This window comes from Lampris incognitus, chromosome 11 (assembly GCF_029633865.1).
Source record: "Lampris incognitus isolate fLamInc1 chromosome 11, fLamInc1.hap2, whole genome shotgun sequence".
NCBI classification, from domain to species: Eukaryota; Metazoa; Chordata; class Actinopteri; order Lampriformes; family Lampridae; genus Lampris; species Lampris incognitus.
The window spans coordinates 16,751,439-16,777,085 of NC_079221.1; the positions used below are offsets into that span (position 1 = coordinate 16,751,439).

The 25,647-nt window shown below is 41.8% G+C and overlaps 1 protein-coding gene across 1 annotated transcript; it reads left to right on the plus strand.

The window, feature by feature from the left end:
• Window positions 1–1,258: 1,258 nt before the first annotated feature.
• Window positions 1,259–23,338, plus strand: LOC130120308 (uncharacterized). Its single transcript, XM_056288859.1, has 8 exons — window positions 1,259–1,366; window positions 2,282–2,438; window positions 9,225–9,353; window positions 10,028–10,145; window positions 12,368–12,639; window positions 13,189–13,346; window positions 21,216–21,345; window positions 22,974–23,338. Exons 1-7 carry the CDS (start codon window positions 1,259–1,261, stop codon window positions 21,315–21,317), a joined length of 1,044 nt encoding a protein of 347 aa, XP_056144834.1. The 3' UTR covers window positions 21,318–21,345; window positions 22,974–23,338.
• The last annotated feature ends 2,309 nt before the right edge of the window (window positions 23,339–25,647 follow it).

A 25,647-nucleotide genomic window follows, 5' to 3' on the forward strand; every position in this document is an offset into this window, starting at 1 on the left:
TTGTTTAACTTGACCTACTCACGGGTGTACGTGCAGTGCGTGTGACGTATACAGGAAGTTAGAAGCGCATGTTATGAAGGTTGTATGTCGGATGAACGCTAGTAAAAGCTACACAGTTAAGAACCTACGAAGTCGGCTCGTTCTTGAATTATTCTTATGTCAGTAAGACAAGGCGTCTACGGACATTACACATATGATCGGAGCTTGGCTGGGTGGTGCAAGCCCGTACTCAGTGCCCTTCTCCCGCAGCGTCTTTTTCACCGCTTTGAATGCGTCCTTCTTCCGTTGCATCTCAGCACTGCAGTCGGCATAGATGTAAATTCTTTTGTTTTCATAGAACATCTCCGGGCAAGTAATGTAACCGTTTCTTTTTCCCGGTGCGGGATTCGATACGGGGTGTACTGCACCACAAGGCGACATCACTAACCGCTCGGCTAAAGGGTCAGACTCGTTAGCTAGGGACTAACGTGTCTTATTAGTAGTTTACAGTCGTCACCCTCCCCGGAAGCGCGCTCTCGCGCTTGTTCTTCCCGCGCTCCGAAGAGACTTATGAGGATCTGCACACTTCCGGATCCCCCCGCTGCCACCAACGTAACCGGTTATTTTCTTGCCCGGTGCGGGATTCGATACGAGGTGTACTGCACCACAAGGCGAAAACACTAACCGCTCGACTAAAGGGTCAGACCCGTTAGCTAGGGGCCAATGTGTCTTATTAGTAGTTTACATTTGTCTTTAAAGTTAAGGTATTTAGCTATCAGAGGCCTGGTCTTGTCTGAGGCTTTGCCGAGGCGATGACATCTCTCAACGATTATGGGGCTGAGGATTTGTGGAATAATCCGTTCGAGGAAAGCAATTGCAGCCCGGCCTTCCGACTTTTCAGGTATGTTGAAGACTCGTATTGTAACGAATTCAGAGGGCAGTCGGGAAGCGGACCCGGGGCGCTAACCAGTCAACTTTTTTTTTCCTTCAACTTTGCATTGCCAAACTTTAATTTCTCCCCAATTTCTAAAGGGACAGGGCCTACAGAGGGTTTTTTTTCTCCATCATCACAAATTACATTTCAAAGTGTTTTAAGGAATTAAATTGGTAGTTACTTCCATCTTTCTGCCCATTTAAAATATGCATTTTATGCTGGTGTAACCCACATGCAGTGTTAGGTTATTTCCTAGTTTTATATATGATTTAATTTAGTTTCCTTGCCATTTTCAACTATGCATTTTCCCTGCATATTAAACTTGCCCAGTAGATGGCAATAGTAATGCAGCAGATAGTAGAAACTGTTACGGTGTCTACAGCAAAGAAGAAGAATGAAACTCGTGCTCAGCAGAGCTGGGGCAAAAACGAATTCAACTACAAGAGATACAAAGTGAAAATATGAGATTTAAGAGCTAGTTAATGAGTTCCCTTTCAAGAATGCACTTTTCAGCAAGTGATACAGCAAAATGTGTCGGAGTTCTTAGGAGGATTCCGTGAACTTATAATTATTTTCTCCGGTGAGTGTCTTACCTTAACTTCGTAATGTGCGTTGCTAGCATAGTCAATGTGTTCCATATGTTGATCATGCAAGGTTCTGGTTGAAAGACGTTACTGTATTCTATTCTTTTTGTTAGCTCGACCATTTCCTTGGTAATGAGTAAATGTCTTGATAAGATGTGTACAAGTTAAACAAAAACCAATCGGAGGTGAACTTTAGTCTAATAAACTTAAGTGCGACACAGAGCCATTGTGAACCTGTATTACTGTGTTGTAAGCTAGTGTTAACTACTAATAAGACACGTTAGTCCCTAGTTAACGGGTCTGACCCTTTAGCCGAGCGGTTAGTGGTGTCGCCTTGTGGTACAGTACACGTCGTATCGAATCCCGCACCGGGCAAGAAAATAACCGGTTACACTGGTGGCAGCGGTGGGATCCGGCAGTGTGCAGATCCTCAGAAATCTGTTCGGAGCGCGGGAAGAACAAAGCGCGAGGGCGCGCTTCCGGGGAGGGTGACGACTGTAAACTACCAATAAGACACGTTAGTCACTAGCCAACGGGTCTGACCCTTTAGCCGAGCGGTTAGTGGTGTCGCCTTGTGGTACAGTACACCCCGTATCGAATCCCGCCCCGGGCAAGAAAATAACCGGTTACACTAGCGTCTGAACTCGCATGAGTAAATGATATGATTGAAAGTAAAGTTCCGAGTCACTATGCGTTCATGAATACGGATTATCAAGTGATACTAATTCCAGGTCTGGTAATGCTTATTTTCTAAAGAGTAATTGAGTATTGACCTGCTATGCAGGTTGGTTTTTTGTTTGTGCGAGAAATTGAGACGATCCAGTGGACCACTAGACATTGGACAGACGAGTGCGCAGCCAAGGAACAGAGGGCGGAAGTGGAGCATCTCACCGTCAACACGAACTGTTCCAATTCCACGCTGTCTCCATTTCGTCACACAGGTAAGCGCTTGAGATCTCACCACACTTTAAAAGCATACTACCCGGGTAGATGGACTTTGGGTTTTATTTTGGGTTTATTTTATCAGAGCTCTGAATAGTTACTTTTATTTTATATTTCTGGGCTACACACACATTTTGATCTACTACAACTGAAAGGACATTGAAAAAGAAAGTGAGAAATCACAAACAGTGTGTTGAATAGTTCATGTTTAATAAATGCCGGCTATTGTTCTGAGTTAGACTAAAAGAAGTGGTTTTGATTTTCATTGAGTCACTCCTCGAAAAGGTCCTTAGATCCGGGGCATTTGAATATTGTAAACATATCTAGTCAGATGCCCTGCCTTACACTGGCACTCAGTGATCCTGACCGCAATGCTGCACATTTCAAAAGACTTCATACCACTTTAAGTGTATTTTAAGTTCAAATACTGAAACTGAAAATGAGTTAAACACTGAAGTATGCACATTCTTATACTATAACACTTAACTGAAAAGCACCTCATCAGTGTGAGAGAACTGACAGAAGAGACTTTCAGAAATCAAGTAATTTTTACCCCAAACTAAACCAGACGGCCCAGAGGCTTGAATCTGCGTCACAACAACACCAATGCCCTAATCCACTTTGTTTAAATGCTTTGGAACAAATAACCTTATTAGCATCACTTTCTGCTCCTGAGACGCGGACTGCTTTGGACCCCTGCACTAAGAAGTGTACACACTCAGTAAGGAAACTAGTAGACTTTCACTTGATGGCTCATCACTTTCAAAATGTTACATTGGCAGTACAAGACCTGGACTAGTACCAGTTGTGTTCCAGCATTATGCAAGACAAGCATGACCTCTAAAAAAGAAACACACACACACACACACACACACACACACGGACCTTTCACAAACAGGCCTTTTCACAAGTTTCACCGCAAATTCTATCCGGTGCACACTTTTTTAAATGGTGCAGTCAAATCTTGAACATTTATGCGACTGCACCAATGCGAATTGGCGAATCTTACCATCCTTAGTGGCCATAGACAAAAAGAGCAAAAACATTTCTTGTCACCAAAGGAGGGGGCAAAATGTGGGACTGGGACAGTCAGCTTGTCTTTGCACAAGATCAAGTGTCTGAATATAGAGCGCCTGATCACACAAGGTCAATGTCATGGGATTTATTAATCCCTGAAGGACAGCAAGGTTCAGTGCTGACAGGGGGCAAGGGATCTCTGACACCACCACTCCATCCTCTGGGTCAGCATAAGTGCAGTCATCCCGGAAAAGATTTTCCATTGGCTGGGACTGCATCGTAGGTTAGGTCCGTTCGGATCCTGCTTAGGTCCCACAATGTTACATTGTTACTTTATTAATCTTGTAGGAATCCAGCCAATCCAGTCAATCCCAGTGCTACTGTTTTCAGGGTGTCCGTTAGCCAGTCAACTAAAGGGTCCGACCCATTAGCCAATGGGCTAGCGAGTCTACTCATTCATGGTCGTTACACTACCCTGCTCCTTTGGGAAGCGCGTCCCCACGCTTCAGCATCAGCTCCCTCACACCTCTGGGCGTACGCACTTCCAATGGCCTCACGGTCTCACCATCCCACTTCTGACACCAATGTAGCGAATTCAGGGGGCTGCTACCAGGATGCGCGAACTAGTCAACTAAAGGGTCCGACCCGTTAGCCAATGGGCGAGCAAGTCTAGTCATTCAGGGTCGTTACAGTATATTATTTCTCCTGCTCCTATCTTCGAGATCGACCAGTTCGTCTGTGATGTACATTAACTCCTTCTCCGTCTTCATTCATTCATTCATTCATTCATTATCCAAACGGCTTATCCTTACTCAGGGATGCTGAAGCCTATCTCAGCAGTCATTGGGTGGCAGTTTGGGAGACACCCTTCTCTTTCTTGTCCAGGCGTTTGAGTGTGTCACTCACGCTGTCCTCGTTAGCCGACACCCGTCCTTCCATTGCCTCGACTTCGTCAGATATAGTTGAGAGCGAGGATTAAATTTTTGTGAGAGTGGTCTGGGTACTAGCTGTCTTAGTGTCTATCTGCTTGGACAAGTCGTCTTTGCTTTCACGTGTCGCTGACATCACAGCTTCGAGTGAAAGAGGTCCTTTCTTGTCAATCGCCATTTTCGAAGGATCTTGCAGTTTTTTTGTATTACTATTTTTCAATTAGGTAGTCGTTTTCCTTCTGATATGGTACCGTGGCATGAAACAACCAGTAGAGTTAGGTGGTTTCTAGCTTGGGATCAAGGTTTGATATAGGTAACTGGAATATAAAAGAAACTGTGAGGCTACCCGGCGGAGCTCACGTTTGCATGACCTACTTCGGTGCATGCTAAACCAGAACTCCACATATACATGTCTTTTTGATGGTGGGAGGAAACCGGAGCACCTGGAGGAAACCCACGCTGACATGGGGAGAACATGCAAACTCCACACAAAAAGGACCTGGGGACGGCCTGGGGTTTGAACCCAGGACCTTCTAGCTGTGAGGCAACAGTTTATAAAATATTATTCATATTAATGTAAATGTTTTGTAGTTTCTCTGCCAAGGGGCAATGCCCTAGTATCCCAAATGAAGGAAAACACCCCTGGATAAAGTTATGTAAGATGTGTTGGGACAGTTCTAGACTCATCATGATATACTAAATTACCAGGGCTTGTCTATGAACTGCCAGATATTTCGCTATTGTCTTTTATCTACTGTCAACTGTCTTTGACATTGTTCTAAGGTAGAAACGTCTTCGGTAGAGAGGCCTGTGATTTGAAACAAGATTTCGCAGGTCAGATAACAGCAACAAACATGCTGTACCACAATGAGTTATGCATACTTTGATGCAGAAGTGCAGAATTGAAGTTCATTTTCTGAAAGTGCTAGATCACAAGTTGCGGCTTTAGTGTAGTTGCCTAATGTGATTCATATCACTCATGTCTGAATTATATCCTCCTATGTCTTTGTCTTCTGTTGTAATCTGCTTCTATCTTGAAGTAAAAAAAAAAAAACTAATTTCTTAACCATTCATTTTAATTTATTTGTAATAAGAGATTTTATTTGTATTACAGCTACACACTAGAACACAACTCGTATGCAGGGATTGTTCCTTCTGCATTTTTCCCAACCTGCTGTCCTTCGTGAGCAAACCTTTTCTTCAGTGCCAGGGGACCAATTCCAGATGGAGATCCATGTCATAGTCAGGGACAGGGAAGGAGAGCGTGGCATCTGGGTAGCGTGGTGGTCTATTCCGTTACCTACCAACGCGGGGATCATCGGTTCGAATCCCCATGTTACTTCCAGCTTGGCCAGGCGTCCCTACAGACACAACTGGCCGTGTCTGCGGGTGGGGAGCTGGATGTGGGTATGTGTCCTGGTTGCTGCACTAGCGCCTCCTCTGGTCGATCGGGGCGCCTGTTTGGGGGGAGGGGGGAACAGGGGGAATAGCGTGATCCTCCCACGCACTATGTCCCTCTGGCGAAACTCCTCACTCCTCATTGTCAGGTGAAAAGAAGTGGCTGGCGACTCCACGTGTATCGGAGGAGACGTGGTAGTCTGCGGCCCTCCCCCGGAACGGCAGAGGGGGTGGATCAGCGACTGGGACGGCTCGGAAGAGTGGGCTAATTGCCGGATACAATTGGGGAGAAAAAGGGGGGGGGGGAGAAGAGCATTGTACATGTTTTTATTGGGGTTATTGTTGATGCTGGGAGAAACCCATGTGAGTACGGGCAAAACATGCGGACTCCACACAGAAAGGCTCCTAGCTGAGAGATAAACCACCTGAGAACATGGAGAGTACACACAGACAGCCACTGCACACCAACTGGTCTGGGGAGAACATGCAAACTCCCCTAGTGCCAACACTACCCCAGACGGGAATCGAACCTGGGACCTTCTTGCTGTGAGGCAGCAGTGCAAGCACTGCGCCACCATGCCACACTTCAATAATAAGCACTTCTTTCATACATTCAAGTCGAATTTATTTGAATGGCCCTAAATCAGAGTTAAGTACCAGAGGGCTTTACAGTCACATTACATTCTCCAAAACAGAATCATTGATGATGTACTGTAACCCCTATCTTAAATCCTAATTTTGATATGGGAAAACTTCACAGAAAAAGAAATCCCAAAAACTGTGGGGAAATCTCAAGAAAAGCATCAATCTTTCTTTCAGCTTGGATACACACACGGCAGGTCCAGAGTGGGCAGAGTAGACAATGCGGTAACATATTTACAGCAAGCACTCAATGATACACTTAATGAATAACACAGTGATGGCAAAACACATATATTGCAATGTCAAACATCCTCCCCAGGAGCATTCTGGGGTCACAAAAATGTTATCTGGGTTGTGTGGCTGCTATCCTCAACCACCCTACACAATGCATATATTGGTAATCTATGAATTCAAGGTTTTTCAGCTCTCACACTCATTGTAAATCACTCTAGGTATGAGTTATAGATAAATCCCCAAAAGCCTAATTAAAATGTAAACGCAATTGAAGGATAGTACAGATCTGGTATACATAGTCGTATAAGAATATGTTCGATTAATGTTGACAAAAGTTGTGGAGGTCGACAGTTTTGGGATTACAGAATAATCTGTCGCTTTTTTTGGTGTAGACATGGGCCTTGGGCCTTCAGCCAAACATTTATGATGGGATATGCCCAGTAGAAAACATGCGAAATTTCCACTCATTAATTCACCCTCTCTTCTTCTCAAACTCAAGCCATTTTTCTACATGGGCACTCACCCAGCACAGGGGACACTGACATCCAATTCTTTGAATCGGAAATGACCAGAGTTTCAAGTTTAGAAAATAATTGACTCTTGTGTGTTGCATTAACTTTGCTCTCATGTCTCTCTTCTTGTTTTATATCATCCTCAAGCTATTCTGCGTGCTCAGGCCCACAACAGGAAGCAGACAGCCTCAGATAACCAATCAGAGAAGTTGCTGATATAGCAGTGAATGTGTTTCTCAGTTCGTCATCCTTTGAAGAAACCAGAAGAAACACACACACACACACACACACACACAACAATTCTCTCTCACTCACCCAGATTTTTAATCTTTCTGTAAATACCCATAATTCATAGAACCAGAAGGCTGAAAAACAGGATGTGAAAGTGTACTGCTGACATCCTTTGGGCCACATCAAAGCACAGGCTTTCTTTACTTCCCGAAAAATGTATGAGGTGGACTCTGCTGCTTCAGCAACAAACAGTAGTTTACCGCAATACTGCAGATGCCAGATATTTATTTGCTTGATAAGATGCCACTGAAGGAGTAACGACAACCTCAGACGATATCTTGTCCTTCTTCCCTCTTTTTTACAGGATCTGGTGGCAAGTGCCATTATAATTTTGATCTGTCATAACACTTTGTAACCCCAACACACCTTTATCCTAGAATTTTCCTTAAATAAACTCTTACTATCCAAAAAGAAAAAAAAGATCTGATTTGATTTTGATAAAAGATCTTAACTTGGCACAGTTTGTTTTCTAAATTGAGGAAGTTACTTCTAAATATTGAACTATTGCACATTTTTAATGATACATGGGCATGATAATTAAAGAGAATTAGCAGCTTTTATTATTGGAAAATAAAAGTTGCAATATTTTACCTCTTGGATGTGACCTGACTTCCATGACGTGTATTATTCATTGATGATAAAACTAGTCTGAGACAGGTGCGATGTTGTCTTGATTTTGACTAAAGTGGTGACTTGTCTCCACAAGTGTCATCGAAACCATCCAGAGTGTGAAGGCACTGACGTAATTTCGGGGACACTCGTGTTTTAATGACTCACGCTGTTAACCTTAATAATTTAAGAAGGGAAATTTAAGTTTGCAGTACAAAAAAGATAAAACCTTGACAAAAGAAATGGGCGACAATTGCCGTATAGAGAAAGCAAAATGATGAATACACAACAGAAAAAAAGAAGCTGCATGTATCCCTTGTATATTGCAGATAAATATATTGCATGTTCTAAGTGCTAGATCAGAACATCTGTAAAATATCCCAACATGCATGATTTACCCTACGAAGAAAAAATCACTCTAGAAATACAAACTACTTTGACTTTTTTTGTATACAGGACTGTAGTGTTAACAGTTCAGTTCTTTTTTTTTTCTTTTTTTTTTTGTTCAGGTGTATCCAAAAGTAAATTTGGGAGCCTACATCCTCTATATCCACCCCATCAATGATGACAGGTCCACAGGCTAATTTATATTATTCATCTCGAGTCTACTCCTTATCTCTAGTTTTGGTGACGAGTAAAAAATAGTTTCCTTTATACCATTAAATAAAGTTCCCCTCCAGAGTCTAAAATCAGATGTACATTTTCACATTATGTGCATTTAATTGATGCTGTTTTGCAGATCATCTTACAATAAGTGCAATAATAATAAAACGTTTCTGCTATTTCTCAGTGGAATATGATTCAGTGACAAGTAAGTCACCAGAAATACTTCTTGAAAAAAGGAGTTATCAGCTTGTGACAGGGGATGTAGAATGACTCTACAGTTTGGAGTTTGTATCTATGTAAAACACAAAAACAACTCAACTCCAACTGAGACTCAACAAATAAAGCTGCACTAGGAGGAAACCCAGGCTCTAAGAGGGAAACAACAAAGAGTTGATGGGGATTTTTACAATGCACAACCTCGACACTGTGACCGACCTCACATTTCTTGATCTTGACTACCCAATAGCAGACCCGCATCAGAATGGGGTGTGGTGATAGGAGGACAGTGGTGTATTTACCCAGTTTGATTCTCCTCTTCTGTCATCAGTGTTGATTTCTGCCTCAGACTTCGGCGCCAACATGTGCAGAGATGCTGAGATGGCAGCTTGCTCTGTCATCAGTTTCATCATCGCCACAACAACCTGCCTCTCTCTTTTCTTCTTCCAACCCAGTTACGGTAGGTGACTGCGTTCACTCTCGCTGACAGTCAAAAATATATGTTGTCCAGTATTTCGACACATTCGAGCACAAATCAACAGAGAAGTGAAATGGTTGGCCCAAAATAATTAAACACAGAGGCCATCTGTTTCAAAAACTCACAGATGCCTGAACAGCTGAAATTTTTCAATGGCATATGTCTTTGTTGATCTAGTTTTTAGGTATTCTTTTTGATTATGGATAAGGAGAAATGGTAAGGAAACTGGAAATTAATAATGAAAGTCCACAGTGCTGCCAAAGTCTTTCCATGTTCCTGCAGTGTGGTTTACTCGGGACAACATCATATCAATATTATTATTTACATAATATCAACATACATATTTCCAGAAATATCTTAACATAATCTAAATATGGTTGTGCAATACCTGTGTGTAGGGTAAATGTATATAGTTGGCAAATAACTTATGAACTTTCGTGCATATTTACGTATGACAGAACTGCTCTTAAATTTTGACGTAATCAATGAAAAAAGTCCCAAATAATAGAGAATTGATGAATACCAAGATTTGTGAAATACTTCATATGCAGGCTTTATGAACAGAGCTTTGCATTCAAATCCTTATTTCATGAGGCCCATCGTGAGTCACTCAGGATAAAGGGCTGCCTGACATCTATTTACTTGTCTCTCTCTAGCATTTAAGGTGAATCAGCCAGAGAGTCAGATGGTGAACGCTCACAATTCATCTTCTATCCGCTGTGAACACACAGCAGATGTGAGGAATATAATAGACGTCAGACTCAACAGGGTAAAGTAAGTGTCATGGATGGACCGATGTGCATTGCACCCAAAAAGTGTGAGATATTTGTCCAATTGTAGGTTGCTAATGAGTGACGTTAATTCAGGGACGCTTCTGTGAGTTCTGGCCCCCTGATATGACTCTGGACCCCTCCCTGATGTCTATTCTCCTGTATCTTAGACATAATTCCCACTAAGCTGCTCAAGGAGGTATTTTACACTAGCCCAATTATTCTGCAAATTATTAATAATTCTCTGGCCTCTGGTTCTTTTCCAGACATTTTAGTTTTTTAGACTTAAGTGCTGCCTTTGACACAGTCGATCACAACATCCTCTTACATCGTTTAGACTAGAGACTTGAGTTGGCATCAAGGGTTCGGCTCTCAGTTTATTACACGCGTACCTAACAAACAAAACGTTTTCTGTTGTTCTGGGTAACTCTACTTCCTCAATGGCTCAGTTGAATTGTGGTGTCCCTCAAAGTTCAGTTCTTGACCCCTTCTCTTTTCTATATACATGCTGCCCCTTGGCCAGGTCAATCAAAATCACGATGTGTTTTACCATTTTTATGCTGACAACACTCAGTTTATACATGCCACTAAAACCCACAGATCCCAGCCCCCTAGCAAATCTCACAACTTGCCTCTCTGACATTAAATCCTGGATGTCCACAAATTTTCTCAAATTTAATGGTGATAAGTCTGAGGTCATTCTGTTCGATCCTGAAAAGTCCATCAGCCCTTTTGTTACTAATTTTGGTAGTCTGTCAGTTACTCTTAAGCAGGCTGCTAGGAATCTTGGGGTAATATTCGATGCTAGCCTCGGTTTTGATAATTAAATCAAACATGTTGTTCAGTCATGCTTTCTCTAGCTCAAGGTAATCTCCAAAATTAGGTCATTTTTATCAATTGCCGATCTGCAATAAGTTGTACATGCTTTTATCTATTCTCAGCTTGACTATTGTAACGCACTTTACTTAGGTATCAGCAAGGGCTCCCTCCACCATCTGCAGTTGGTACAAAACACCACTGCTCGGCTCATTACCGGGACAAAGAGGCATGACCATATCACTCATGTGCTTGCCTTCCTACACTGGCTTCCTGATATATTTCGAATTGATTTTGAAATTTTACTGCTCACTTTTAAGACCTGTATGTAGGTCTTGCTCCTACATACATTTCTGATTTACTGTCCTGGTATACGCCCTCTTGACCATTAAGATCCGCAGATGGAGCCCTGCTGGTTAGTCCTAGGTCTCAGTTTGTCAAAAAGTGTGATTAGGCTTTTGCTGTTAGAGCTCCCACACTATGGAACTCTCGGTAACACTTTATTATAGAAGGTCGGAAATTACCTTGTAATTTCCTAGTAATAAGGTGTTCATTATCACATAATTTCTTAGAAATAAGGTTGAAATTAGCATGTAATTTCCTAGTAATAAGGTGGTAGTCTTTACAGGTAATTTTACAGCTAACCCTAACCCTCCCTAACCCTAACCCAAATTACAAGGTAATTTCAACCTTATTTCTAAGAAATTATGGGACAATTACCACCTCATTACAAGGAAAGTACTATGTAATTTCCAATCCCCTTGGACCCCCTAAAATAAAGTGTAACCTAACTCTCGTCCTGTTGAACTAAAACTAACCAAGTCTCTAGCTTCTTTTAAATATTGTCTTAAAATTTTTCTTTTTGTGAAAGATTTTACAAATGTTTGATATTTGTTTTTAATTATTCATACTGTTTTTATTTTTACTCTTATTTGGTCTTATTCTTATTTTTGCCTTGTCTGGTTTTATTTCTTTGTAATGCACTTTGTAACATTGTTTTAGAAAAGTGCTGTATATATAAAGTTATTATTATGTAGTGATTAACACATTGTCTATCTAAAGGAAGGGCCTCTAACTGCTTGTAGCTCCATATAAGTGACCCTGTCATCACTGCTGCTTGCAGTCAAGGAGGTTTTTTTAAATGGTTATTTTCACAGATAGACACAATGAGAGTGAAGCAGGGCACAGGGGAGTAAATTATGTGAGTGAAAGAGACAGAAAGAGAATGATTTGAACCCGTGACCAAGCATGAATCTTTGTTCCAGACAGAAAACCCATTATTCATGATAGCTAATTAATTACTCATAACTAAAAGCCTGTGCTAATTACAAACATGTTAGGTAAGAGACCATTTTAATTTGGGACAATTAATCTACATCTTAAATCTAATAATGTATTGTCTTGTGCTAGACAGGCAGACCGTGTGATGTGCTGCCAGAAGGGAATGGCAAAATGTTCGAATATCATCTGTTACGAAGAGAATCCCAACAGCTTTATGTTTGTACTACTCAACATTGGGATGGAGAACATGACCTATACATACGAGTGTGAGATCAGTGTGGCGATAGGCAGGGTGACTAAAAGGGAGAGAGGATTGCCGACCAGACTGCTACCACATCAGTTTACACCACAACGTCTACCTGCAATGACATCAAATGGCTGCATTGAGAATGTGACACATGGTAATTTGAATTTGTCTTCATATTTCTCCTAGACCACAGAATTGACCATCTCACTCACACAAATACACACTGACAAATAATGCAGCAAATATCAAATATACTGAGACACACACGCGCGCGCGCACACACACACACACACAACGCTCAGTTCTAAGTTTTGAAGTGTATTTTTTAATAGCATGAACGCTACAATATATACTATATACTAAGACAAACATTTAACTAATTTCTTTTTTTTATACCTATACACATTCTCTCAATTATAAATACTGTACTGTAATTACTGCGTTATTATGTTTATAATGTTTTAGGTAAAATATATACTATATTCTAAAACAAATATTTGACTAAATGACGCTAGATGTGAACTGTACGTAACTGTTCCGAATTACATACAAATTCGACATAAGAACAGACTCAAAAATGGAACTTGTTCATAACCCGGGGACTACCTGTACTACTATTACTACTACCTCTACTACTAACACTGCATAACTTGGAAACCCAATACCATTGGTAATTACATATTTTCACTACCCCTTTGACTAGGGCCAAACGAACCGTCTCATCTGTCAGTTTCTAAGGCTGTTCCAACCACACTCTTCCCACCTGCTCCTGCTTTCCCATTAAAGTGGATTCTGATTATTCTGCTGGCTCTGGTCATCCTCTACAGCTTTGTTATCGTCTTCATCTACATAAGTCGAAGGGTGAGACATTGTGTCTGTCTATTTGTCTGAATGTCTGTCACCTAACAGCAGCTAGCACTATGGTTAGTACAAACTCAACTTATGGCAAGGCTAGGGTTCAGGGATTCCCGGGGACCCTCAGAGGTTTTCACAGAGGGAAATCCCAAGCAAAGCGGTGGAGATATGTTTGTGTGTGGGTGTGTGTGTGGGGGGCGGGGGGTGTCTACTTGACCAGGGGTGTCTAACCATGTGCCATGGAGAGCCATGTGTATACAGGTTTTCATTCCAGCCGGACTCCACACCAGGTGATTTCATTGATTTGCAACCCTTCAACCAAAGGGGGAAAATGTATCCGTGAAATCACTCGGTGTGGAGTCGGGTTGGAATTAAACCTGCATACACATGGCTCTCCATGGCACATGGTTAGCCACCGCTGTACTTGACTATCATTTTATCAATTTCAGATTTCATTAGTGGAAGAAAGCAATAGGGATAATAAACCTGAAGTTGCACCTACACTAGTGCATGCAGTGGACCTGTTCCATACCAAATCATGTCTCATAATTTGCCTGTCTGTCCCTTTGTCTCTTCTGTCTATTTGATAATCTCTTAAGTATCTGTCAAATGTGCTGTCTGATTGTTCTGTCTGTCATTCTTTACATAATGTTATACTGATGGTCTGTCTGTCTGTTCCTCCACCTATTTGTCTACCTGCCTTTCTGTCTTTCTGTAAATATATTGCATAGGAAATTTGGAAATCATGAGGTCATTACATGTGAACTAACTTCTACGGGGATTGAACAAACTTTCTAATCTCTTATAAGAACTTCAGTGGATCAAAGACAGTAAATGCCAAACAACAGGACAAGGCTTTGAACCGAGAAGTAACAATTTGGACAAAAATAAATACTATTTCATAGACTTAAATGAAATCTTTTTAGAAACAAAAGCAACATTTGAAATATTTTTTACTTAAGACCAATGATACATCATGACTTTCAGGGACCTAAAGCTTGCCTGGGTCCAGACCTTTGAATCTGCCCACTCCACCGAGTTGACTGATTCTGGTTTTCTGGCATCATGAAATGAAACAGCAGTTTCTCGGTTGAAAAAGCGATTATCCAATGAGCACCATGGGGAGGGGGGGGGACTAATGATTAGCCAATCAGCGTCACGGGGGGGGGTGCTAATTCCATTGTCAAGCTGTTGTCAACCGACCAGAGCAACATGACATCTGGTTGAAGTAGTTTTGGTGGACACGCCCCTTTTTGGGTGAAAACAAAGCAGTAAAATTGACTGGCGCAAATACGAGATAGAGGTTGTCACTATGCCAAAAGTTGCTGTATTGTTTCCTGCAGCATTAAAAATTAAACACAACCCAATTCGTTTCTCCTTGCTACTGAGTAAGGAAAGGGAGGGGGAAAAAAGACGAATTTTATGGCTGCAGGCTATTCGAAGGGAGGACCCTGAGGAAAACCTGTGACACCCCGATAGCAAATTTGTTTTTCTGAAGCAAATACTTAATCACTGCTAAGTAATGTCTAGTCTACATTTTATAATTACTATTTTTAATTCTGAACTGTTGTACACAATAGGTTAAACAATAGACTGAAAAAGCAAAGAAATTAGTAGATTGGAAAACAACCTCAGTAAATGTAATATCATCGCGCTTATTGTAGTGGTTGCACAAAGTACCAAAGTAGCGAGAAGCACAGGAATGCAAATGGTTAATAAAGCTAGCATTATGATAATACACCGATCTCTCAACACCAGCTTTCAAAACACCAGTCAAAAGCTCGTGCAGACTACTGAAGGGGTAGAGGACATGGGAACAAAATTTTGCAACAACCTTTTGCATTATTAACATGGCATAGACGAATTATACTTTCCATATAGGAATTATAAATGTATTTGTTCAATACTGATGATTGCACAGTTAAAACATGAATCTGTTACATTCATACAGTAGGTTATACAATATGGTTTATCCTTTGCCTTAATCATTTCAGAATTTCATGTAAAGAATCCAGTGCATGTGGATCATGCTTAGGATTGCCAACTTTTTCACTGCCAAATAAGGGACAAAAGGTGGCGTGCCGTGGCAGTGTGGGTATGGTGTTGTGTGACTATACAGTGTACTGTTTTAAGTCATCTGTCATAATGATAGCTAATCTCTTACAGTCAAAGATCAATACACAACTCTTATGCCTTGGCAACATACGGTAGGTTTAATAATAGTTTGTTTATTTACAGCACATACCTTTAACACAGTCCTTTATTTGAACCATTACCTATTACCTTTACTATTAGTCTAAGTCAAAACACTTGTGACTCTTGCACTGTAGGTTAGAAAAAGTTATCCCCTTGTTAATCCTACAAGTGACAAACTAGAATTAACAGTAGCTTCTATATGCTGTAGTTTTGCAGAGGAATCAAACAGCAGAGACTCACAGAAGGTGCACCCTCTGTGTACACAAACAGTGATGGGCAATGAATGCTTCAGATTCTTATTCACTAAAACTATATATAAGTTGGAAATCACAACTTGGACCCTCGCAAAAAAAAAAACAACAACAAACATTTGAATGCAAAAGAGGAAGAGAGGGGTATACTTCTACTTTTTCCATGGATTTTTTTTTTTTTGCTGCCGTTGACCGATTCAAGCAGTCTTTTGTAGTCTTTTGTCTTTTTGTGCAGCCAGAGAGAAGTCCTTACATGACAAGTGGCAGTTCACAGATATTTGAAGTTCATTTTTGATCAGCTTTGTGCTGCATCTGTTTCTTGAGTCTGACCATTTAATGGTCATCAGAGAGAAAATCCTCTCTACAAAGGCATTTGAGCCTGGCACACTGAGGACAAAGGAGGCAATCCTGAACATGTTGATCCAGTTGGCTTTCCCTATTTTGGAAAACTGCCACCCACTTCTCATTGGTGGATTTTGTTGTATCCTGTCTGGCTTTCTGGATTTCCTCCCTGCTAGCACAAAACTCCTCATAGAGTTGGTCCATACTGACTGTCTCTGTCATTTTGAGGGCAGGCACCACCTGCTCCAGGGCAGTGAAGGAGAGCTCCTCATGTAGGCCGATCGGTTTCAGTTTCATCATTATGTTTTCTGATGAGAAATCAAACCATTTGTCAATATATGCAATGACAGAGTCATAGAACTTCAGAAAGTCCTTTTGCTGCTTTGATCTTTGTGCCGACACTTGTTGGTCCATCAGCTGCTTGGTCTGGTATCCAAAAAGGTGTCTTGTTTCTGCTGAAGCACCTTCACTTTGAATTTTCCCACCTGCTCATAAACATCTGTGATGCAGTGTTGTTTCCTCCAGCTTTCTAACGAGTGTGTCAAAAGCACACCTCACGTTGTGGAAAATGCACAGATAAATCTCAGCAGGTCCAGTTTTTTATTCATCCTCAAAAATCCTCTTCAGTGCCACAGGACAGGTCTCCTCAAGGGACTGAAGTATGAGGTGAGAGTTGGCCAGCTCTGCAGGAGATGATCAACAGCTGGATGAAGAGACAGCCATCGTGCACAAATATGACACAGAATTTCACGCCACTCAACGTCAACAAAGGCACACAAAAAAAATGCACGCAGTTCCTCTCTTCTGGAAGCAGATACTGAGAAGTGGCTGTAGATCTTTAAAACGAGTGACTCAATATCCACTGACAGCTGATCACAGGCGTGCTTGCAGGTGTTATGAGCTATGTGAGCCAAGCAGTTAGCTTTCAGAATGTGACTGTTGTCACTGCTCAATAACTGGTAAACGGAGTGGTGTTTTCCAAAGTTGACATTGGCATTATCTGCTGCATAGGCTGTGATGTGTTTAATATCCAGTTCATACTTTTCCAGCCAGTTCATCAGAGCTTGATGTATACCATTTATAGTTTCATCACTGCCTTCATAAAAGTCAAGTAACTTGCACTGCACTCCATCAGACACAGAAAAATATCTCACGCACACTTGAAACATTTTTCTGTTTCCCTTGTTTGAGGCATCGGTGGCAACCCAGGAAAACGCAGGCTCACCTTCAGTCGGGGACAGATCATCCAGAATATCCTGCACAGTCTTTGGTCCTAAAACATTAATTTTGATCATCTCAGCTTTTGTTCTTCCCAAGTGAATTTTCTTCACAACATTTGAGTCATGAAACAATGTACCACTGAGCTCAACAAGACAGCCAGTGCTGTTGTAGCTGAGTCCATGTTTAACAGTATGATAGACGTACGAGGCTTCACTTGCTGCAATTTTGTCATTTTCCACAGTAGATGCCATGAAGAATGCACCGATATTGCTTGCACCTTTAGCTAGTGTGGCCTTCTTGTGCATTTCTGTGGAAGCATGCTGAGTCAGGTCATTCTCACCTCCACGGCCAACTGAAAATTCCCTGCAACATAAAGTAATCTCTTCCTGTCCTCTGAATCTTCCTCGTCACGCCAGCCACCTGCATGTCCTCCCTCATCACATCCATAAACCTCCTCTTTGGCCTTCCTCGTTTCCTCTTCCTTTGCCGCTCCATCTTCAACATCCTTCTCCCAATGTACCCAACGTCTCTCCTCCGCACATGTCCAAACCATGTCAATCTTGCTTCTCTTGCTTTGTCTCCAAACTGTCCAACCTGAGCTGTCCCTCTGCTATACTTGTTCTTAATCCTGTCCTTTTTTGTCACTCCCAATGAAAATCTTAACATTTTCAACTCTGCCACCTCCAGCTCCACCTTCTGTCTTTTTGTCAGTGCCACTGTCTCTAAACCATACAGCATAGCTGGCCTCACTACTATCTTGTAAACCGTCCCTTTAACTCTTGCTGGTACCCTTCTGTCGCAAATCACTCCTGACACTCTTCTCCACCCACTGCACTCTCTTCTTCACCTCTCTTCTGCACTCCCCGTTACTTTGGACAGTTGACCCCAAGTTAAACTCATATTCAAACTCATAAAAACATCCCCTTCGTCACCTCTACTCCTTGCATCCTCACCGGTCCTCCCTCTTGTCATGCATATGTATTCCGTCTTGCTGCTTCGACAGCGAAGGCATGACCCGCCTTACTCTGCCTCTGATTGGTTAGTACTCGTTGCCTTCATTGGTTGGTCATTGATTTGTCGCATGAGAAGTGAGATTGGTTAGGGTTAGGGTAAGAATATCAGGGTAAGCCATTCAGAGGCAGAGTAGGCCGGGTCATGCGTTCGCCAAAAAATATCACCCGCCGGAGATTGTAATTGTACCCAATCAATCCAAGTTTCATAGTGCAAGAACAGGCGTTCAAGGTGCAGAGCGGCAATGAAATAGGGGTGGGAATCTTTCGGAATCTCACGATTTGATTTGATTTCGATTCTTGGGGTCACGATTCAAAACTGATTCTAGGTTTGGTACATAGGGGTGCTAATTTCAGGATCTACTCCAGTCCACTGTGCACTAAGAAAGGCAGTGTGGTAAATCATGCCATGAAAAGCAGACTAAAGTGTGTAAAAGATTATGCAGTTTTTATATTTGAAAAAGTTAGATCAACTGATTGCAATTGATCATTTGGTTATGCAAACTTAACCTTTCTCTGTAAAAAAAACAACGCGATGGTATGTTGTACTTTGGCTCAATTGTCTGGATCATAAATCTAAAGCCATCATTGTCGACTATGCTGTAGGGGCTCAGGTCTTTTGAAATGAAACGGGCGATGGATCTGATTATTATTATTTATTTATTTATTTAATGCCTGTTCAGAATTGGCTGGGAGTCTGGTAAAGTGGTGCGGTGTGCATTAGTTGTTTGTTAATGTTGCAGGAGGTCCTTGTTCCACTTCTATCAACTCTGGGTGATGGCGTATGATGTGAGACCTAACATTTGTAGTTTTCCCGAAATACTAAACGTTCGTTTTGCAAATCTTGCATATTGAATCAGTCGTGTCAAGCTCCTTCTTCCCTGGGAGATTGTAAAATCCAAAATGCGCCCAAACACTTGCCGGAAGCCGTAACAGGTGTGCGGAAAGTCAACATTGTCAGCAGCGAGGAGGCTACTTAAGACAGGAAAAAAAAAGGTTTTAAAAATCGATTTTTGAAATTTGTGAATCTATTAAGAATTGTGTACGATAAGAATCGCAATTCTTATGTGAATTGACCCCCCCCCTCCCCAGAATGAAAGGCACCATTCCCTCTATTACAAGTCAGTGTACCATCAAAATGATTTTGGAGCTGTTATTTTAAGGTAAAAAAAATGTTGCATCATGTAGGTAGGTAGGTAGGTCAGTCTTTATTTCAAACATAGAAAGCAAAATGTCATTATTTCAAACACAGCAAACAAACAAACATTACATGTTTGAAAAGGAGCAGGAGGAAGTTTCTACTTATAATATCCTGCACCCTCTCTGATGCTCAAACTATACAATCTCATTAATGACATTTTTTTTACACACCATAGTATGCCTTACTCATATACCTTGTCAATGAGTCAAAAAACAAAACAAAACAATGGTAATGATGGAAATTAAAAATGGAATAAGAATAATAGTGGAAAAATTAAATTAACGTGTTTGTGTGCATGCGTGCGTGCGTGCGTGTGTGTGTGAGCAAATGAATTAAAGCAATAAGAATACCGAAAACAAGCAAAAAAAGAAGCCCAGATAATAAAAGCAATAATAATGGTGTCCCATTAGAAAAAGAATGGGGAGAGCAATAAAATACTGAAAAAAACAACAACAACAATAAAAACAATAATGAGGAAAAACAATAATAGTATCCACCAAGGTATCATTGTCATGAGAGAAGCATGGCCTCCTCCTCATCCTTATACCTCTTTAAAACCATTTTTGGTACCTTGTTTGAAATGATTTAAACTTGTGTTTTCCTTGAGTTCTTGATCTAAACCATCTCACAGGCTAACTCCACAATAAGAAATACACATGCTTTTGCAAGTGCTGCGAATAATTTTTTTTTAAATTTCAGTATTCCTCTTATGTCTCTTTAATTGCCTCTCTTTTGCATTTGAGCCCCTGAATGCAATTCATGAATTTAATATGACCCCCTTGATTAACAAATTTCTTTCACATAGATGGCATGTCTTCTCAATATTGCCCGGCATCGCGGTTTGTTTTTACTTCGCTCTGCTCCACTCTTAAAACCCCGGCAAAGCGGATATATTGGTCCTTAATGATTGGTTAGGAAAAATCGAATCCATGTCCCCCACGGAAATCCGTTAGAGTGGAGGCAATGCCAGACTGAAGATGGAAATGGAGTGTAACAAGTTGACAATTCTGTCTATCAGGCAAACCTAAAGCCTGGTACACTTTCATATTTACCATTAGTCTTTTGCAACACTTTTTTTATGCTCATTCCTTTTCCTAGTGTTTCTATCCTACAGTTAAAATTATTATTGTCATCATCATTATTATTATTATTATTATTATTATTATTATCATTGGGCGGCAAGGTGGCGCAGTAGGTTAGCACGGTCGCCTCACAACAAGAAGGTCCTGGGTTCGAGCCCCGGGGTAGTCCAGCCTTGGGGGGTCGTCCCGGGTTGTCCTTTGTGTGGAGTTTGCATGTTCTCCCCGTGTCTGCGCGGGTTTCCTCTGGGTGCTCCGGTTTCCTCCCACAGTCCAAAGACATGTAGGTCAGGTGAATCGGCCATACTAAATTGTCCCTAAGTGTGTGTGTGTATGTGTGTGTCGGCCCTGTGATGGCCTGGCGGCTTGTCCTTGGTGTCTCCCCGCCTGCCGCCCAATGACTGCTGGGATAGGCTCCAACATCCCCGCAACCCTGAGAGCAGGATAAGTGGTTTGGATAATGGATGGATGGATTATTGTTATTTTTATTATTATTATTATTATTGTTGTTATTATCATTAGTAGTATTAGTATTCATTGTAGTAATAAGCAGCGTTGTTGTTGTGATTTTTCAGAGGCGCAGAGGAGAGGCTGATATTGACTCTACCTACATGGACATGAGGAAAGCTCCTTTGGGGACAAGAGGCTCTTCAGGCATTAATAACCTAAATGGCTAGCCGCTTGGACACCTGTCACTGTTAGAAGGTTAGAAGATACCCAGATTTCCCACGATCCTTTTTGGAACCATTTTAAACCAGTCAAAGAAACTTGAATCACTTCATCTGGACACAATGTTTATTGACAGAAACGTTTGATCAGTCGTCTAAGTGACCTCTTCAGTCTAAACTGACTGCAGGTATCCCCTTCCTTATAGACAATACAGTTGCGGGCGTCCGGGTAGCGTAGTCTATTCCCGTTGCCTACCGGCACGCAGATCAACGGTTCGAATCCCTGCGTGTCTGCGGGTAGGAAGCCAGATGTGGATATGTGTCCTGGTCGCTGCACTAGCGCCTCCTCTGGTCGGTCAGCTTGCCTGTTCCCTGTTCGCGGGGGGGGGGGGGGGGGTGATAGCGTGATCCTCCCACGCGCTATGTCCCACTGGTGAAATGCCTCACTGTCAGGTGAAAAGAAGCGGCTGGCGACTCCACGTGTATCAGAGGAAGCATGTGGTAGTCTGCAGCCCTCCCCGGATCGGTAGAGGGGGTGGAGCAGCGACCGGGACAGCTCGGAAGAGTGGGGTAATTGGCTGGATACAACGGGGGGGAACAACAAAAAACTATACAGTTGGACAAGGACCGAAACCAATAATACATTTTGTACGCAAATAGGCGTGATCATTAACTAGAAATTCAATGGCCATGTGTGGTATTAACAGAGGATTTGGGAATGTTTGCAATCACAGCATTGTAAAATGGCAACAGATGTACTCTTAGCACCCCCTCCCCCGGCTCATCACTCATCCAAGTGACCTCTTCAGTCTAAACTGACTGCAGGTATCCCCACATTTATAAACAATACTGTAACGTACACGAATAAGTAGACACGTTAGCCCTTGACTAACGGGTCGGACTCTTTAGTCGACTGGTTAACGTTGTCGCCTGCGGTGCAGGAGATACGGGTTCGCGTCCCGACTGTGACGGTCCGGCTGGGCTGCCCCCCGAATTCGCTACAGCGGTGTCAGAACGTAGTCGCCCGGGGTGCGGGAGCCCCAGGTTCGCGGGGTTTCCGCAGGGACGTGAATCCCGAAAGAGGGGGATAGCGTAACGTGCATGGATAAATAGACACGTTAGTCCTTGGCTAACGGGTCGGACCCTTTAGTCGACTGGTTAACGTTGTCGCCCGCGGTGTGGAATACATGAGTTCGCGTCCCGGCTGTGACGGTCCGGCCGGTTTGTCCCCCGAATTCGCTACAATACAGTTATATAATATCTGAAATTTCCCCTTGGGGATGAATAAAGTATTCTGATTCTGAAACCAACGATCAGTTTCATATGCAAATATGGGCGTAAACATTAACTAGAGTTACAATGGCCATGTGTACTATTCACAAGTTTCAGTTTTGGTGAGGTATTGTTTACAAGGGTGGGGATATCTGCAGTTTAGACTGAAGATGTCCCCTAGATGAGTGATGAAATGTATCTGTCAATAAACGTTGTGTCCAGATAAACTGATCCAAATTTCTCTGATTTTCTTACCTGGATTATTGAGCATGCATAAAGACAAGTTTGAATATCAACTGTTGGACTGGAATGTAAATAAATGTGCTTTTGAAAAAAATCAAATCTCTCTCTCTCTCTCTCTCCCCCTCCCCCCAATGTTTATCTTCTCTGCAGGGCAACAGAAACATTTTTTCCCCCATCGTTTTAAGGTGTGGACAATTTGAAAGCCTGTTTGTTGTTATAAATACTTAGAACTACTCAATGGGACATGTTCTGAAAGTGTTTTTCGTTTTATGAGCTTGATTACAACAAGTTTGAGTATTGGCTGTTGGACTGGAATGTAAACTAAATAAATGTGCTTTGAAAATCAAAAAAAAAATCTCTGTGAATCGGTTCAGTGATAAAAAATGAAGTCTTTATTGGACAGGTTAATGTAAAGGCGTGGCTTTGTTCATATTGTTAAAAAAGATGTCATGTTAAAGTCTGTTTCTTGTTAAATGAAGACCTGTTTTAAAATTAAAAATATCTTTCTGTCTTTGAATCAATCTTGGTTCTGGTGTAAGTTTAACTCTTTGTGTATGTTAATGTAAAGGAGTGACTATGTTTGATGATGACATTGTTCATTGTTAAAGATTGTTTCTCATTAAATAAAGAGCTGTTAGCTAAGTTGGATACTGTTAACGGTAGCTAACGACGTTAGCCGTCAGTCGCCTCGCTTATGTCGACTGACATGGGCTGATATCCGGCTGCTTGTGAAAAGCAATGCATAATGTATGAAACTTTATATCTAGCTAGCTAACATTAGCTAATTATCTAACGTTAACGTTACTACAGTGGTGTCTTGATGCATGCTCAATAATCCAGGTAAGGAAACCAAAGAAGGTCGAATCAGTTCATCTGGATGCAAGGTTTATCCAGAACGTTGTATGTAAACGTTGTATCCAGATTAACTGATTCAACTGTCTTTGAGTTATTACAGTGGCTCTGACAAACTATTTTCAGCAGTTTAGGAGAAAATTGACTCATCGTGTAACATTTGCAAGGAGAGCATCTGGCTGCCTGCCTGAGGGTCTCTATCAATGGGTCGAGCCCAGAGGAATTCAGCTACAAAAGGGCATTAGAACTGGTTTTTTTTCTTTTCCCGAAGCCCAGGAAAATTTAATGTCCAAATTCAGGGTGGAAAGTTTGTCAATAAGGATGTAGGGAGAGATGATCAATACCATATTCTCTACTATTCGATAATAAATCTGTGTTAAAGCCCCCCCCCCCCCCACTCATGAAATATGGACTTTTCAAGTGGATGAACGATGTCCTGAGATCACTCATCAAGTTCTACAGTTTGGTTAATGTTATATACAACGTGATTGTTATGACCCTCGGTCTGGAGAGGGTGCAACAATTAGTTTACTGGGTAACAGTGAGGTGAGGGTGCAACACAGTGAGACATAAACGTTTAAATGTAATAAAATACATATTTATTGACACCATGACAGGACAAGGGAACCGAGCGGTTGCCAAAACAATAAACTACTAACAAAAGTAACCCACCCTTGACAGTGCTGAAAAGCACCAAACCTAAAGACAAAAAGTGGCAACCGCTGCTAACCTAGTGTGTCTAACAGAGGTAAGCTACGTGATGGGGTGTTTGCCCATGGGCATCTTACCTTGATTCTTTTGTCCTGTCATGGTGTCAATAAATATTTATATTTTATTATATTTAAACGTTTATGTCTTACGGTGTTGCACCCTCACCTCACTGTTACCCAGTACACTAATTGTTACACCCTCTCCAGACTGAGGGTTGTAACAGTGATACATTGATTTTTCACGACAAGCAGCCGGATATGTACGTCGACATAAGCGAGGAGACTCACAGCTGACGTTGTTAGCTAACATTAATGTAAGTCAGTAGTGAACCGTGGGGTCTGGCAGTGGGCCTTCAACGGCGCAGTGATAGTGTAATCAGCCAAATGTAATCAGCCAAATTTTTGGAATATTTTTTTAATATGTGAACAGCTCCCACACACACACACAAACACACACACAAATTCTACCCATCGCAGCACCACAGGTGAAAACCTCCGATACACACACACACACCGCCAGTAACTCAGTGCCTGAAGATCCGCCAAAATTAAATCTATGGATATCAAATAGCCTTTGTGTCGCTCCATACCTGGAAAACAATGAAAATGCACATGACATGGCCTCCGCTTCTGACCCGCAACGTCACCATGGACAGCGCTAGCATGCAGCATCATAAAACCTCTTTTTTACAAACTGACCAGACCAAGTCAAAGCAATTCATGAGCAAAGAATAGAAATAATGATAAAATCAACCTTCACATGCAGACTATGCCATGAGCAAAATCGCAACACAATCATATGCAAAATATGCCAAACCTTACGACATAATATTGAGTATAGTAGGCCTAACGTTACATGAGCAAAGTGTGGTATTAACCAGCTATGAAGTGTCATCACAATATGTAAAATGAATACGCCTGCTTTGATTTGGAGTAAAATGAAATTAGGCAGCTTACCTTATTAGGCTACTTGAATATAAAGTCCATCCATTGGTCCTTCTTTGTGAAGTGGGCAATTGCAGCATCATGCAGTTTGTCCTTGGATTTAAGGCCTTTTGTCTGCGCGGATTTCCTTCGGGTGCTCCGGTTTCCTCCCACAGTCCAAAGACATGTAGGTCAGGTGAATCGGCCATACTAAATTGTCCCTGGGTGTGTGTGTGTGGGGGGGCCCTGTGATGGCCTGGCGGCCTGTCCAGAGTGTCTCCCTGCCTGCCACCCAATGACTGCTGGAATAGGCTCCAGCATCCCCGCAACCCTGAGAG